At 43.2% G+C, this 17,462-nt stretch overlaps 1 protein-coding gene across 1 annotated transcript in view; it reads left to right on the forward strand.

Moving 5' to 3' along the window:
- The first annotated feature begins 11,737 nt into the window (after positions 1 to 11,737).
- The window catches only part of LHFPL1 (LHFPL tetraspan subfamily member 1), a 38,906-nt gene continuing 33,181 nt past the window's right edge, over positions 11,738 to 17,462 (forward strand). The window contains exon 1 of the mRNA XM_057718986.1: positions 11,738 to 12,134. Within this exon, the coding sequence (XP_057574969.1) occupies positions 11,753 to 12,134 (382 nt within the window). The 5' untranslated portion in view covers positions 11,738 to 11,752. The remainder of the gene's footprint in view (positions 12,135 to 17,462) is intronic.

Consider the following 17,462-nt stretch of genomic DNA (forward strand, 5'->3'; position numbering starts at 1 on the left):
GAGTGAAGAAAGCCAGAAAAAGAAAAACAAATATTGTATGCTAACTCATATATATGGAATCTAAAAAAAAAATGGTACTGATGAACCCAGTGACAGGACAAGAATGAGGATGCAGATGCAGAGAATGCACTGGAGGACACGGGGTTGGGGGGGCAGGGGGTGAAAGGGAAGCTGGGACGAAGTGAGAGAGTAGCATAGACAAATATATACTACCAACTGTATAATAGATACCTAGTGGGAAGTTGCTGTATAACAAAGGGAGATCAACTTGATGATGGGTGATGCCTTGAAGAGCTGGGATGGGGAGGGTGGGGGGGGGAGTCACGGGAGGGAGGGGATATGGGGATATGTGTATAAATACAGCTGATTCACTATGGTGTACCTCATAAGCTGGTACAAGTGTGTGAAGCAATTATATTCCAATAAAGAGCTTAAGAAAAAAAATAAAATAAAAAAATAAAAAAGGGATTACGATTTTTTAAAATCTGTTATGAACATAATAAAGACCCTCTCTCAAAAGTTGTTAAAGCAGGCAGCAAGATCCATGAACAATTTATCTTTGGTTTACTTCTGAATAACACACATATTGCACTCTAAAGGCTTTAAGTTGGTGCAGTAAAATATTTTTGAAATATTTCCATGCCAGCTAACAGTGTATAGAGAGTGGGGAGAAGTCTGTGTGCAACACATAAACAACTATGATAGCTATCGTATTTTGGTTAATATTGTATATAGCTTATAAATCTACACAAACCAAGACTGAAGTAATTCCTTGAATCTGAATTCCAGTAGTGTGCTGTAATTGGGTTGTACCAGCTCACAAGAGTAGACTGTGTATATATCTTCCCAACTGCACTTTCATTGACTTCAAGTTGGTAGCTTGAAATTGGCCATGGTGGGAGTATTTACACCATGTGGATCAGCAAATGCCACCAATCAGGGCTCTCTTGCTTCCCTGCCACCCAAAGCTAGTTATTAAATATTTACCTGCACACGACATCACAACACTAAGGTCATCCTCTGAGGTGAATAAGGAAACTCAACAAAAGAGTTGTCAGTGCTAATTTTTATACAAAAAAGAAATATGTTTCATCTCTAGGTTTTCAGTCTAGAACTGAAATTATAGTATAAGCAAGGTGTACCTTCCATATTCAACCTGCATGGGTGACACATCATGGAGTCTATGTGGTTTTAAATTTGTAGGCACATAATGCAGATTCTCCAAAGTTCAAGGGCAATGGGACTCTGGAAATAAGTGGTCCCTTCCTGTAAGACTAGAACAGAACATAGAGCCATATTAATGAGAAAGTTTATTGTTATTTTTTTTAAAAAGAAGTAGCCAGCAAAGAAGAAGCAGCACTGAGAAAAGAGGAAAAAATAAGTTATATGCCAATAAGTATAGGATTTGTTTTGGGGGTGATGAAAATATTCTGGAATTACATAGTGGTGATGGAGTGTACAAGTTTGTGAATATACTAAGAAAGCCATATTCTATACTTTAAAAGGGTGAACCTCATGGTATGTGACATATCTCAAAAAAATTGTCAGTTAAAAAAACTTAAGGCATATAGGAGAACCACATAAACACAGATTCAAATGATAGTCACTTAACAGAGAAATACATTTTCACGAGCTTAACAAATATTTGGCTTATATTGATCACTAGTGCATTGTTAACTTCACAGATTCTAGAGAACTGGCAAGGGTTGACTGGCACCTTAACAAAGCTGAAAGCAAGCAGGCTTCTTTTTATTTCACTTTACCTCCCTCTTTTTTCAATGCCTTTCTCATAACAATTAACTTAATGTCTCTACTCTAATCTATTGGTGTGGGTCTAAACCAGTGGCAAGCATTTTTTTTTCTTTTTCTTTTGTAAATAGCCAGAGAGTAAATATTTTAGGTTCTGTGGAACATAAGATCTTTGTCACAACTACTCAGCTCTGCAGCTGTAGCGTGAAGACAGCCACAGATGATACATAAATGAATAAGTTGTGGCCCTGTGCCAATAAAACTATAAAAACAGGCAGCCTATTGGATTTGGTGCATAGCACAGGCTCTGGCTTGCTGACCCCTTGTCTAGACTGCCAAATGTTATGGGAGTGTTGCTTTTGCTTGAGAAATGCTATTGTATACAGCAGTGTTTTTACAAACTAGGAATGGGGGGGTGGGGGTATGTATCAGATCACCTGTCACCATATCTTGTCTTTGCAGGATCTCTTATTCCATACTGATCAAAGGCGGAATGTAGGTATTCCCTGGGTCCCTGACCAATACCCATTTTAGCATTATGAAAATATTATATATCATCCTATCCCCTAAATAAATAACAAGTAGTGTTCCCTTCTCAATCCTTCCCATATGATCTTATGGAAGCAGGGCTGAAAAGCATTTTTAGATGAAAATATATCGAGTCACAAGATGCCAGCAATTTTTTTCTGAGGCCATCAACTATTAAATTAAGAACAAGAAACAAAACTTTACCCAATAAATTTGATCATTATTTAACATACATTTAAGTTTCAAAAGTATTCCACTTAAGGAAACTGGAGGCACAGGGAAAAGAGGATAAAAAGAGGTAAGTAAAATTGAGCTCTTCTTAGAGCTCTGCCAACAGTGATCAGTTATCCAAATGTCAGGTGTATCCACTAAGCAAAAGGCAATATTTATCAGTGCATAGCTGGGAATCACTACCTTTCTAAAGTCAAAATTTTCAGCCATGTCTCACACACAGTTATTATGTGTCTGTTAATATTGACTTATTTTTAATGAGAGAAGGTCTGGCATTTCTCTTTATATAGCCCTATATCTGAAGCCATCATTCTTAAGGAGACACCATCAGGGAGATTATAAAACTTATCTCGGGAGCTTATACTGCTAATAGTGTGACATTCCACCAATGGGGTCATCTCTTCCTCCCCCAGAAACTGCCTTAGTAAGCCATTATTACAGATGGGAATGTGGTTTATCAGTGTGTTGGGGCAGAAAAAAATGGTTAGAAACTGCTGATGGAAAGTAGCAAGATAGACAAATGCAGGCATGCATGAATATAAGGCTATATCACTGATAAAAGACAGGATGCCCGCAGGAAAAACTGCAGCAACTTCATTAAATAATCAGGGTACAATGAATGTGCTAAACTGCTAGTTCACTTACTCTCATATTTTGACTTATCGCCACAAAGTGCTAGATAACAAGCCTGATAACCTTCATAACATTCTGAGAAGGCAAGTGGGTCATTATGGAAGCGAAGATGCTTTGGATCAGTCTAGTACGCTGTATTAAGTTAAGCTAGTTACCATTCTTCTGACTCATTTCGTTCAGCAAAGTTCCCTGTTCATAAAGCAACTCAGAGGCGAAATGAGACACATATGCAAAAAACTAATACAAGGTAGAAGGTAATAAGTTTACCAAAATAAATATGGAGTTCCAGGGACATTAGAGGTGGGAGAGATGATATCAGGTTGGAGTAGAGTTAGGCAAAGCTCCATTAGTCTGCAGACTTCTCAGCTGTTTTCTCAAACACAAAAACAGTTACTGGGATACGTTAGACACTAACTTTTGGTAGTACTGTTATTTTTTTAAAAGGTATTATTAGGCCTTTTCAATGTGTGATTTTAAGTTTCTGAAATAGAAATTTGTCACATATTAGAGCCATAGGTAGCTCTGTGGGAGCACCTTCCCCATCACATAGTGGAAATCAGTTTGGGAAAAAGATGTTATTCGGTCTTACTCCCTTCAGGCATGTGTCTTCTGAGTCATTTCCAGCCACATTAGGTCTGTTACCTAATATACATGGTGAGATTATTTAGGGCTTTGGAAGTTAGGGAGAACCTCTATTCCTCAGCAGTCATTTGGGAAGCAGGTGAGAAAGTGAGATAGATATGCAGTTCAAGTGTGAGCATGCCTGCACACGCGTGCGCGCACACACACACACACTCACACACAGCTGACTTGGCAGCTGTGAGGATGGAGGTGGGGAACTCAGTGCCCGCTAAGCTACTACAAGTGCCTGCATGTCTGAGCCTGACTTTGAAGGCTCCAGCATGTTTGGAGTTAATTCCCATTAGGTTGGACTCCGCCCCTCTCTCCCAAAGGTGAAGCAAGATTTTCAGGCATCACTGCAAAGAGCAGCTGGGATTCCCATCCCCTTCTGACAAGCTGTGGGGAGAAGTTGTTTCTCAGATCTGAGTCCGAAGAGAGGGAACAAGTCAATCAGCCTTCGTGGTCAGAAGGTAAATTTGCAACTTGGGCCAAATGCAATTGAAACAGCTGGATAAGAAACTGTTTGCTCTCCCCCTGCTCAACCCCCCTTCTCCCCTTCCTTTCTCAGGCTTCCTGTCCTTTAATCTCACAGCTCAGAGAAGCTGTTTTCTTCCCAAAGGCAGCCTGGTGCGTTTTTACTTCCTCAAGTCTGTTGTTTGCAGAGGCTAACAGGAATCAGGGCTGAATTCCTATTTCATATTGACATGGTGTGAAGACCTAAGGGTTAAATGCTAGTTGGTTTCCCCAGGAGAGTTGGTAACTTGAGGAGAGGAAGTCCATGTCTCTGGGAGTGGAGGGAAGGATTTTGTTCTGACCTTTCTATAGAAATAAAAGTGGATCGGGTTTGCTGATATGCTGGGTTGATCTCTTAGACTTGCCTAAATTGGGGTTATGGTACTGAAATGGGTTGCTGGGGTTCAATTGAAATGCAGATGTTGAAGTGAGTTAGGCTGGAAATAAAAGATTGCATTCGCTAAGGAAATATTAGTTCCTACTGTGTGCCAAAGCACACTGATTGCCAGAAAAACCTGAAATAGTTTAACTATAAATCCATTCTTTTAAAATCCATTCTTGAAAGGAACACTGGGCCAAATGATTCTGTTTTGTGGTGGGAAACAGAAAGCAGTAAGAAGTCTAGGGGTGAGGAGAAATCACTGAAAGACTGGTTAGAGGAGAAAGGGGAGAGGAATGATATTTTACTTTTTGGGTGACTTTGAGTCTTCTCTATTACTGATGGGAGAATGGAGTCTTCTCTGATAGGTGGGGAAATGAACACCTATCCTAGTGTTAGGTATACACAGCACAGATGTTACTTCACTTGAACTTTATGTTCCATCATCTCCATTTTATAGAAGAAACTAAAACTCAGAGGTTTTAAGTGATCCTTTCAAGTTCATATAACCTGTGAGGGGCAGACCTCAGGACCCTATCCCAGATATAGATTCCAAAATCTGGACTCTTATCCTTAAAACAGTATTGCTCAAGCATTATTTTCCATCAGAATCAATTGAGGCTTTTTGAAAAATGCAAATCCCATAAAATCTAATTCAGTGCCTCCTAAAAGGATGTCCTAGTCTGCATTTTGGACAAGCATTGAAGGTGATTCTGATACAGAGGGGTTAGGGACCCCATTTTGAAAAACACCCTTCATATGCCAGACTGCCTCTCATATCTGCTGAAGTGAGAGGAGGAGTATTCAGCCCACCTTCTTCCTACACTGGCCAGATACACTGAATGGGGGAGGTCAGCTGTGATGGCATTTTATTTGCTATTGAGGCCATAGGTAGAGGGGCTACTGGGCAACAATAGCAGGCCTGGGGCTATGAACCTAAGGGTGTGAGGAAATGCTTTACCAGTTAGTCCATTGTTGATTGGACTTAACAGTGTCTTGCCAGAGCAAGCTGGTTGGAGTAGTGAGATAGGACTCCTAGCCAACCAATTTATCACTGAAGGTGGTGAAACTGGTCTAACCAGAATAAGAACTGAAGTGAAGATCTCTAATTGATGCCCCACTTTCCAAAGCAGAAGACAGGGAGCTCAGGGATCAGTATTTTTATTTATTTATTTATTTATTTATTTATTTATTTATTTATTTATTTACAAAGAAGGGAGAAGCTCATATGAAATTTTGGGAAATCATTCCCATTCCCACCTTTCTAACCTGAGACTCGGGAGAAAGGGAATAGCCCAGGGCTTGACAGGGAGGTTCTTTTTATGGGCTCTCTCTGTCTCTGCGTGGCCCACTTGATTATTTAGAATTGACCTTCTGGGTTGGTCCTCTCTCTGCACTCACTCCCTGGCTTCCTGCCTCCTAGTGCCTTACCTGCTTGGGAACATCTTCACCTCAGGACAGAGGAATGCAAATAAATGAACAAACCCAACAGAGCTACTTCTGCTAGTCTCTCTACCCCAGACTAAAAAAGGTTGGAAGGAGAGAGAAGCTTAGAAAGACAATCAGCAAGCAAGAAAGCTGAGGATTTGAAAGACAAGACTTAGACCGAGAGGGAGGTCTTCTTAAGCATACAGTAGAATGGTGATTGCCAGGGGCTGGAAGGAGGGGGAATGAGGAGTTGTTTCTCAATAGGTGTACATTTCAGTTATGCTAGGTGAATAACTTCTAGAGATCTTCTGTACAACTTTGTGCCTATAGTTAACAATATGCACTTCAAAATACATTATGAGGATAGATCTCATGTTGAGTGTTCTTAACACACACACACACACACAAATCCACAAAACAATGCAAGGAGCTTTTCAAAGGTTATGAATATATTTAGAACCTTGACTGTGGTGATGGTGTTACAGATATAGGCATATGTCGAAAGTTATCGAGATGTATACATTGAATATGTGCAAGTTTTCGTATATCAATTATACCTCAATAAAGCTTACAAAAAGGGAAGTCTTCTTCAAGTCACTGAAATACGAATGGGAAACAACGTTCTGGGAGTAGATGAATCATGAGATGATTTCAGGCACATGAGAACCTGGAGAGACTCCCATTGTAGACATGTACAGAGGAGGATAAACTTCTGGGGAACTCAGGTGGCAGAACAAAGAGAGATGTTTGGGAAGTGGTCGTAGATTCGTTTTGAGGCTGTATCTGAAGCAGAAAGATCTAGAGTGGTCAGGTTGCTTCTATACCCAATTTGATACGAGGGTAAGACATTTCTCTGGAGTAGGATTCTATTTACCCACTGGAACCATATGCCTGTGCATACTGCTTATTTCCTAAAGTCTCAACAGTGAGTATGATGTATTTGTAACAGGGTTGGCAGGTAGGCTATGCGAGGAGAAGGCCCGTTCATATTCCTTTGCCAACACCAGTGCCAACAAAGATGCTCCTCACCAAGCAGTCCAAAACCAGTAGCGTTGCAGTCATATTTTTCTCAGCAGCTGCCAGTCAGAGACTCCCTTTCTGACCATTTCATGTTCTGATCATTAACTTGTTGGCTTCTTTGCCTGGACCCTGTTGACCTTGACAAAATAGCGCTGTCCTTAACCCAGAAGTTGTGTGACAAGCTCAAGTGGGAACAAAAGGATTTGAGTCTTTGTCTGTGGGGACTGGGGAGGAGGTAAGGTATTGGAAGAATTTGGTTTGTTTTTCTCCACCAAGAAAAATATAAGAGCCATGTTTCCAGTTTCACTGATATTAAGTAAGTGCCCGCATATGAGTAGGTACACATGGGAGTGAAAAGGTGAGAACAAATGATTATAGGCTTGGCAATGAGACAACACAGGGAGAGGTAGGGTGCTTATTTGGGAAGAAAAAGTCTAAAGGTGAGCTACCAGCAATCTGAGTTAATCTGTGTTGATGAAGGGCTCTCATCTGGAGGACAGTGGCCAAGCTGTTCTCCATGCCCTCTGAGGACCCAAACAAAGGAATTGGCCTTAAGTTGCACCAGAAAAAGGTTTAAAATGAGACATAACAAGTGATTTATTGACAGTGAGAGTTGTCAAGCTACTGAGAAAAATTGTAGAGTTCTCTTCTCTGAGTTCTTTGAAAGCATCATAGATAGCCATTTGATATGTATGGCTTAGGTGGGTTTCCTGCATCTTATAGGTTGAAATGACCTCTATGCATGGGTCTGTTAGAATGACGACTGTATCTTTATCACTAGTCTTTAGTAAGAACAGCAAAATTTAGAACAGACCTCATGCTTCTATTGTGGTCGTTATAACTTTCTAGCCACACTCACTGCATCTCATACAACTGCTCTCCGAAACAGGGATGTTACCCATTCAGGAGATAGAGCAACTAAGGGTGAGGGACCATGTAGCCAAAGAGAGAGGTCAATAGCAATCCTATCAATTCCTGGTTACTGGATCACTTAGCAGGAGCCCCAGGGTGAGTTCTTGGTTTCTGAAATGTAGTGCAGCTGTGTGGCTAGACATTCCAGGACAGGGAAACAGAGTGATTGCTAACGGAAATACACAAGAGGAATAAATACAGAGTGAAGTATAGCATTGTGTGACCCTTATTTATGTGAAAGTAAAGAGACTTGGCTAGCCCCTGGGAATGAACTTGGATTGCTTTCACAAAGGGAGGTTACTCCGTTGCAGGTGGTACAGTAACTCAAAGCATTTGCTTGAATGCAATTCCCTGTCCAGCACATGTGAACATGCAGCAATGTACATGCAGACTCCATGTGGCCCATTGCCTCCCTATCCAGCCACAGGAGAAGCTAGGCTGGGGCTATTTTGTGATCAGAAAATACTGAGCAGTTGGATCTCTGACCTCTCTTTCTTGACTACATGAGGTCAAGCCTATGATTCGGAAAGGCTTACCTTCAAAATATAAAGATTTCATCTCTGCATTATTTAATTCCATGGTCATTTTTAACTTTATGTTGTTTGAGTCCCAACCTGCTGTCCACGGATGGTGCTGACTCACACTTCTAGTCCTAAATAGAGTGACTAACCCATCCAAGTTTGGGACTTTCCTAGTTTCATCCCTGACGGTCCCACATCCCTCAGTCCCAAGTGAACTAGCATGGTTGGATATCCTAGTTCTGAATGAAATAAGGACAATCAGTTTTTCCTGAAGTTGAAAGTATTTAACTTAAATTCTGAAGGCCAATGAGTTTTTCTAAAGCTCAATATTTAATTTAAACTGAATTTTGTAATTCTGCCTTCCTACCTCTTGGCTTCAAAATGCCATTTTTTAAAAGTGAAATTATGGTAACAGTGGTTGATAGTCTTGTAGTTTTTTAAACAGCCTGCTTTGTCACAGATCGTTATAACCTTATGCCAGAAGCCCTTCTCCTAGCTTAGTCTAGGTACCACTCACTTATATAGTCCATTTCTCTGCCTTAAACTCTCTGCCCTTCTACTGGATTTCATACTGGGGCTCTTGATCTCAAGGTGATGACATTCATGGAGGACATATGGGGTTAGTTCTGACTACAAACTTGAAACAGCGAATACCCTGGTCCTGCTGGTTATATGCTCTTTAGAGAAAGTGGCCTTCCTCCTGCCTTCCCTGTCCTTCCCTTCTCATTCTTTCGCCATCCTTAAACAGTTTTGCCATCATGGGTGGGAAACCATGGGGGCTTTTCATTGGAAACATTTTGGGGATGATGAGGAAGAATATTGGGGAAGGTTGCAGGTGAAGGAGAAGTGGGAAATGATGGTTCTACCATTGAATCACTATGTAACCTTAGGCAAGTCACTTAGCTTTCTGGCCCTCCATTCACTCCTTTGTAAACTGGGGGTACTATTGACACATTTCTTACCAACCTAAGAAGATTGTTGGGCAGCACACGAATTAATGGACTTGGAAGGGAATACGATGGTGCAGCCAGCAGCTGTTTAGCAGTTTGTTTCCTCTCATCCTCTGGCCTGGGCTTCTTCACCAGGAAGTGAGTTCATAAAAGAGGGCTGCTTGCACTTTCCATAATCTTACATGCTCTAATATAGCAAGCAGAGGCATTACCTCATTGCGGCCAAGCGTACCTGCTTTCTAACAGCAATTACTCAAAACTAGCTCCACTTCTTCTGTTGGCTTTCAATCCCTCATCACATCTTTCTCTCATTCCCTCCACTCTCAGGCACAAAGCCTCATTCCCTGGGGCTCAGCTCAGGGCACTTTCTTCCCAAGCCCTAACATTCCAAAGTAAGCACCTGCGATTTATGGTCTCTGCTTGCTTCCTGCGCAAAACACAGAGCACACAGTACATATGTATCAGGAGGGGAATTGTGGTGGAGTAAAAAAAGAGCATTACACTAAGAATCAAATAACTGGGCTCTAGTCCGGCCAGCGTACTTCACTAGTTCTTTACCCTTGGGTAATTCGCTTCCTCTCCGTATTCCCATCTGTAAAATGATGGGGGCGGGGGGTGGTGATTAGCAGTGTGTAGAAGAGAAGTACTGGCCTAGGAATCCGCAGGTTGGGTTTCTTATTCCAGTGTGGCTACTTGCTAACTTACTCTGTGACTTGGGGAAAATGATTTTCCCCTTTATGGAGCCGTATTTCCCCATATGTAAAACAAGAAGGTTGAATTAGGTGATTCATTAAGATTCTTGCCAGCCTGGAAATTGGATGCTTCTATAAAATGGGTTTCATTCAACAAACGTGGATTGCAGTGCCCGCTCTGTGCCAGGCACTGTTTGATGATGGTTGTGACAGAGCTCATGGCTGGGCAAGGTCCTTGAGACCCTGAGTACAACTGCTGCTTGCTCCTGACAATGTCCCAAACTGGCAATGTGGTAACCCCATGTAGCTAGTTCCTGTAACTCCCATGCCTTCAGTCCCCCACCCCTGAACCCTTCTCCCACCACCTGTAACTTTAAGCAGTGGTGAGAAGTCATGGAGAAGTTTCTGAAACAAACTCCACCATCTGCTTGCTGGAGATGTTCACAGTGCTGTCAGCAAGCTGCAGTGTGGTCTCTGGCTGCCCTCATTGAGAAGCAGGCCAGAAAGCAATGGCAGATTAATGGAGTTGGGAGGGAAGTGGTTGATTTTTGACAGAGGGGTCTGTGAAAGCCATTTGTGAGCTGGGATGAGGATATTAGAGCTAAAAAGTCTCTCAGTGTCTTGAATCTGAGATGACTTGCTCCAAAAGGCACCTTGAAAGACCCTTACAGCTATAGATCTATGTTCCTGCTACCAGGCAGGGGGTACCTGATCCCTTTCAGAGAGTTGAGAATCTTTCTTGACTATATTCAGCAAAGGACCAGGCAGCTTTTCTTAGTAGACGGCCTAGTGTTAAACAACCCTCACTGGTTGGAAAGGTGCCTCGCATTTTGATTTTGGGAAAATCTGACTGAACAGTGCTTACTCAGTGATAAGCATAGGGTATGAGACTAGGCAGCCCTGATTTTATTTACCCATTTCAATCTAGCTGATGTAGTACTGTGAAAGCCCACATTAATGCTCCTCGGACATCCTACCAAGGTCAAATGGACACATCCTGTAACTCCCTGGGGAGCTCTCCTTCCCTAATCTCCCTTGGAATAGGGGCAGGCCCTGTGAGTTATCATCCTTCTTCCTTCACTCTCTGAAAACAACTTGGTTCCTGGTCCTGTTGAGATATTGCCTCCTTCCAGGCCTTCAGGTCAGCAAGGCCATTACACCGGAAGTTGGGGGCTCTCAGAAGAGCCTTGGTTTGATTCAGGCTTCCCTCCTGTCACTTGTCCTGTGCTGGATGTCAAGGGCTAAAAGTTGTCTGCTCAGGCTTCATTGGACTGGGCAGAACAGTCACTAATTCAGTTCTACGCTTCTTCCTTTGCAGCCTAGAGACCGTAGAAGTCTGAATCAGGCGGAAGCAAAGGAAGATGGGAAAAGTGCTGGAGAGCAGAATCCCATAGGGACCCAAATGGTCGTTGAGACAATAATCTTATCCAGAAGCAAGGGCCAAGAAGCACATGACTGAACCCCAGGACTGGCCAGGCAGATGAAAACTAGGCCAGTGGAGCCTACATGATAACTTTCTGCATTTGGTGCTGCGACCCAACTCATCTCCCCATCCCTTCAGAGAGACCTGGGACCATGAGGAGCAGCCTGACCCTGGTGGGGACCCTCTGGGCCTTCCTGTCCCTTGTTACTGCTGTGGCCAGTTCTACCAGTTACTTCCTGCCTTACTGGCTCTTTGGATCCCAGCTGGGGAAGCCAGTGTCATTCAGCACATTCCGGAGGTGCAACTACCCTGTGAGGGGAGAGGGGCAGAGTCTGATCATGGTGGAAGAGTGTGGGCGCTATGCCAGCTTCAGTGCCATCCCAAGCCTGGCCTGGCAGATGTGCACGGTGGTGACAGGTGCTGGCTGTGCTCTGCTGCTCCTGGTGGCACTGGCTGCTGTCCTAGGCTGCTGCATGGAAGAACTCATCTCCAGAATGATGGGACGTTGCATGGGAGCCGCACAGTTCGTGGGAGGTAAGACTGTGTTGCTGGGATTGGGTAGGTTGGGGAGCTTTGCGGGAGCAGGGGTAGTAGGGATGTTGCCTTATGGGGAAATCCACTCTCACCTTCTCCCCTTTGTCCAGCTCAAGGCTATTAATGGGGACTCCTTTGAAACACCTAGTCTGGGACTCCCCAAAGTACAAACTACATCAGGGTTTTATTCACAGCAAGATTGGCTAGGAGGCAGAGTTGACATCTGTTTCTTAGCCTTGATTTTCATCACCTTCTTCTGGCTACAGAGGGCCCATTTAAGAATATTATCCAGGTCTGCTTTCCAGGAGCAGCAACTTATACTCTAGTATTACTGCTCCGAAATAAACTTGACCTCTAAGATCCCTGATCTCTGGTAGTTATCTCAGAGGACAGTGATCTGATAAACACATACACACAGGTGCTAATTACTAATAAGAGTTTAATGCACAGTCTTCACCACAAAAATACATCTCTAATAGTGGAATGCTAGGTACCAGGCAGACTGCTTATTTGGCAACATCTAAAGCTAGTCCTGTCTGGTAGCCATTAACAGTCTATCCAGGGTTCTTATGGCCCTGAATCACCCTACTTATCTTTTCCCTCATTCAGGCTCCCTCTAAATTTAGTGCAGGAGACCTGGGATGCTGGCAGTGTGTGGATGGCCTAGGAAAGAGCAAAATGCAAAAATGGCAGGCTGTAGGAAAGCAATGGGAGCAGTTTAATTTGAACAGAGAAGAAAAAGCAAGTTTAAACAGACAGGCAAATACGTGTGTGAATATGTGAGTTATGTTTTACACCTGGATGGGGTACTGGAAAAAAGTGCTGGTAGAACCTATTACTGAAGTTTTTTGTTGTTCCCGAAGTTTTAGAATCATTATTCATTATCCCTCTTATCTCTATTTGCAGCACAGTATGGGTGATTGTAGCCAGGAAACGTGGATCCCACTTCTGGCTCTTTCACTAAGTTGCCCTGTGGCTGTAAGCAAAGGACAGTGACCTCTCTCTTGTTCACATCCCTTCATTCCTTGAGTTTGTTCACTAGCAAGATAGCCCAGACCCTAATTTTCCTTCTTCTCTCCAGTGGCTGCATTCAGGCGGCCTGGCCTAGGGGTGAGATGTGGTGATGGGCTGAGACAGTGCTTCTCAGCAGGGGCTGATTTCTTATGCACCCTGCCCCCCACCAGGGGACATTGGTAATGTCTCTGAGACATTTTTGGTTATCACAAGTTGGGGAGGGTGATACTGACAATCAGTGGATAAAGGTGAGAGATGCTGTTAAATTATCCCACAATGCATAAGAACAAGACAGCTGCCCACTCCCCAAAACAAAGAAGTATCTGGTCCCAAATGTCAATAGTGCCAAGGTTGAGAAACCCTGGGCTAAGTTATCATGGTTTCCTGACTTTCTTACGAAAAGCACCAGATTCTCTTTGTTGTGTCAATTAAGGTGATGTTTTCTGTCTCCTTCTTTGCTTAGACTCATTGTACAAAGTTTTAAATTTGAATTAACATTCTAACCTCTCTTATCTCTGAATTTTCCCACTCTTTAGCTACTGATGATTTTCTGGCCACATTGGAAAGTCACTGGATTAACTTCTCTCTTCCACTTGAAAACCATGGTACAGAACCAGTTATTCAGGCTGGTCTAAGCCTATGACTTTATCCCGCTTTGGGAGCTCCACAGATGTTACAAATGAACCTTAAGTGGGCTCACCTTTCACCTGCATTCTTGGGCTTACTATGGCTAGCTTGGTACTTCTATGGGCACAGTATTTCACGAAGTGACACTTAGCTGGCAGGAGAAAGGGGTGCTCCTTACAATTCATATTTATAGCCCCAGGGCCCAGCTCAGTGCCCAGCACAGAGCCGGTATTCAGTGATGGTAGAAAGAATAAACGTATGGCTAAGGCAATGTTAGTGTATTTTGGGATATGTTGGTCATGTGAGAGCTGGGTTCCTTCACATCATTTTCTTTTTTTCCAGGCTCCCATTCAAGGGTATTAGCACCCTGAGTTCTCTTCTCTTCTGACTTGACAGTGACAACTTAGCTTCACTTGCTTTTCTAAGAGTTTCCAGCAGAGGGTGAGGAGAGGCTAACTTGTAGGTATCAGAAGGCCAGTAGCAACAGCCTCCATCTGACTCCAGGCATTCACAGTGGCTCCTACACCCACCTTGCCTCCTATCTTAGGCTTGAGTAAGACTTTCACAAAACCTTTGTGGTTCTCCATATAATACATTTTTGGTTGATCTCAGCATCTAGGTCCAGAAACTCAAAGGAACTTGTTGAAGGGAGATGTGGGTAGGTAATGGATATTTAGACACTCATGGACTGAGTGGGGGAGAGCTTTGAGTGGCAGATGTCACTCAGAGGCAGTAGAAACATCAGTATCATGTTCATCACATAGGAACATAGTCACAGTGTTTAGGCGTAGATGGGGGTCTTTAAAGTTCAAGAATAAAATGCCATTTGACAGTACTCATGGAAAGAGTCAAGACCTAAGGTAGGCTACAAGGGTTATCCCTGGGCAAGGGAATGATATTGAACAGATTGCTAAATTTCTACAGCTTCCCCATCTGTAATACCAGCCAACTAAGGGTCATTCCATTTCCTTTTAAGAAACTGGTGTCTGTCAAGGTTACATCAGATGTGAAGGAATGGTGAAGCCTGCTTGAATGTATCGTATTTTCTAGGCACCACTTGGCATACAGTCATTATCCAAGGGTCTTGCAGAAATCTTGTTGTCTCATTCCTCAGAGATGGGCTCTGCTAGTGGCAGTAAGCCAAGCCTGAACAGTGTTTTGAGCTCCGTGGATAAAAGACATAAGAGAAAGAGCTGCGGGGGTTAAGTTTAAGCCTGTTGTTCAGCTGAGGGAAATTGATTTTGTTGCTCCAGGCCTGGCTGCTTCTCGGCAGCTAGTGCATTAACCAAAATACATCAGGGGGAGGAGCCAATTTGTTTCAGGTCTGGTTTATCTCTGCCAGACCCCAAACCACTGAAGAGATGGAGGACCCATTAAAAACGACTCCCTCCCTCTGCCTGACTTTTGTTCCCCAGTTTGGCGGCTGCCCACAGAGATGAGCGCTGGGAAGTGGGAGAGACAGGAAGAAATAAAGAGCTGCTAGCCTGAGTCATACTCAGCAAGGTGACCTGATGGGGCCCTTGGGTCCCATTTGCTCCACCTGCAGCTGATCCAGCTGGACAAGTGTAGGGTCCGGAGAGCCTTCCACTGGGACCTTCATGCCCTCCTCTAACCGGTGAAGGAAACATCTGGCCAGGAGATTATTTCAACCCTGGGGATGCTGAGGTTTCTAACCAGCTGGCCCCCAGTCCCTGAGAACAAGGTCATTATTTACATTCCCCTGTGTATACATGTGTAAGAGGCTTGTGAATTCTCCTCTACCTTCAGTGAGAGCTAACGAAAGAAGAAATAGGTGAGAAGTAAATATAAGGAACTCTTGGCAAGGAAACGTGTAAGATCTTGGATCAGCTTCCTTTAGGGAGGCCAGGAATCTTTCTAGAGCAGGGAATGTATCTGAATCACCTGGAGTGCTTAAAAAAATGTGGACTTCTCAACTCTCCCATCCTCTTTCCCATGCTCATATAAACAGCGACAGGTGGAAGGCTACATGTTTTGAAAAATCTCCCCAGTGACTCTGATGTGTATGCTGTGTTCCCTTTCCTCAACACAAGTGAGAACTACCACTCTGGACTTTTTTTTTTTTTTTTTTTTTTTTGGTTAAGCAGGTAGAATACAATATACCCAAAGAGGCACTAATGTTTTTCTCCATGTAAGGTCCTAATGCTACATACTTCAAGCTGAATGAAAAATGAAAATTGCCATTGGAGACAGATCACTGATAACTTGATTCAAGGAAAGGGTGCTATTTTCTAAAAACCGTTATCTTCTCTGGAAACCATGCATTTCCTGGAAAGTCTTCCAAAGTTTCATCAGGTATAATTTAACTTATTGTTACCATACTGAACAAGGATTATAAAAGTGGCTTTCTGTTTGGGAAATGGTATTTAAAGAAGTTAATCATCTACTAACAAGGACTCGTGTAGCAAATTTGAAGCAGATTAGAGACCACGGTCCAGGGCTTCTGACTCTCGGCTCTGGGCTTTGTGCACTGTTGTCATTGATTTTTCTTTTTCCCTTTGGAGCAGAAATTCTATCACAATGATTTTCAGAGTGGTCCAGGAAGCACTTGTATAAGAATTTCCTGGGGTGCTTGTTAAGTGCAGGTACCTTAGTGCCTTTCTAAGTCTACCCAATCAGAACTGATGCCTAGCACTCTGCATTTTACATGGCCTCTCATACTGATTTATTTTTGAAAGTGTAGTATGAAGTGTTTCAGGTATATGCACCATACAGCTTAAGAAATAGAATATTACCAATGTTGTTGAAATCTCCTTCATACCCGGATCATATTCCCTTGTCCCCACAACAAAGGTAACTACTGTCTTGGATTTGTTATTTATCATTTCCCAGTATGATTCTAGCAGAGGTGAACTGTCTTATAACTCTGAGAGAGAATATGCAGGGAAATGAATGAGAGAGTTGAGTGGGAGAGTTCCCTGGGAAGGGAAAGCTGAGATATAGCCAGACGGCAGACATAAATTTTCCACTATGTTTGCGCTGAAGTTGCTACAAGAGCAATAAATTGAACAAATTAATAACAAATTAACCCATACTAGACTGCTACTCAGGGTAGTAAATTCAAACTACCAAATAGTCATATTTGGACAGGTATTTGGGAGTGGGGTGTGAAGTGTAACAAAATGGCTGCCCTCTCAACAGTTGCACTTGTGAATGGGAGGTTGTGGTGGACAGAGGGGGTTGATAACACCCAGGTGAGGACGCTTTCCTTGCTCAAAGACCGGGCATCTACCTAATTGAGAATGTGCAGTTGGGAGGGGGTTATACAGCCTTTGGGATATGGGGAAGTAGTAATTCTGGCAGCAGGGGAAGATTGAGGGCAGTGGGCAGTGGGGATGTAGCATCAGGGAGGGTTCTGAGGTCTGTCCGAGATTGTGTGCCCAAAGGTTTGCATTGGCGTTGAGGTTGCCACAAGGGCCGAAGCCGAGTAAAAAGTGTCTAAATCCAGGTCTCTATTTGGTCAGAGCAATGAATGAAAACTATAGCAACCATATTTGGACAGGACACTTGGCAACTTTTGTGATAGGGGGTTCTTGTAGAAGGAGCAGTTGAGGAAGGGAAACGAAATGGCAGCCCACTGGTCACCTGCACATAAGCAGTGGGGGAGTAAGGGTGGGAACACACTCTAAAGGGTTTTGCCTTTCTAGAGGCACATGGGACTAGGAAAGT

The sequence above is a fragment of the Hippopotamus amphibius genome, chromosome X (genome assembly GCF_030028045.1).
Source record: "Hippopotamus amphibius kiboko isolate mHipAmp2 chromosome X, mHipAmp2.hap2, whole genome shotgun sequence".
In the NCBI taxonomy this organism is placed as follows: domain Eukaryota; kingdom Metazoa; phylum Chordata; class Mammalia; order Artiodactyla; family Hippopotamidae; genus Hippopotamus; species Hippopotamus amphibius.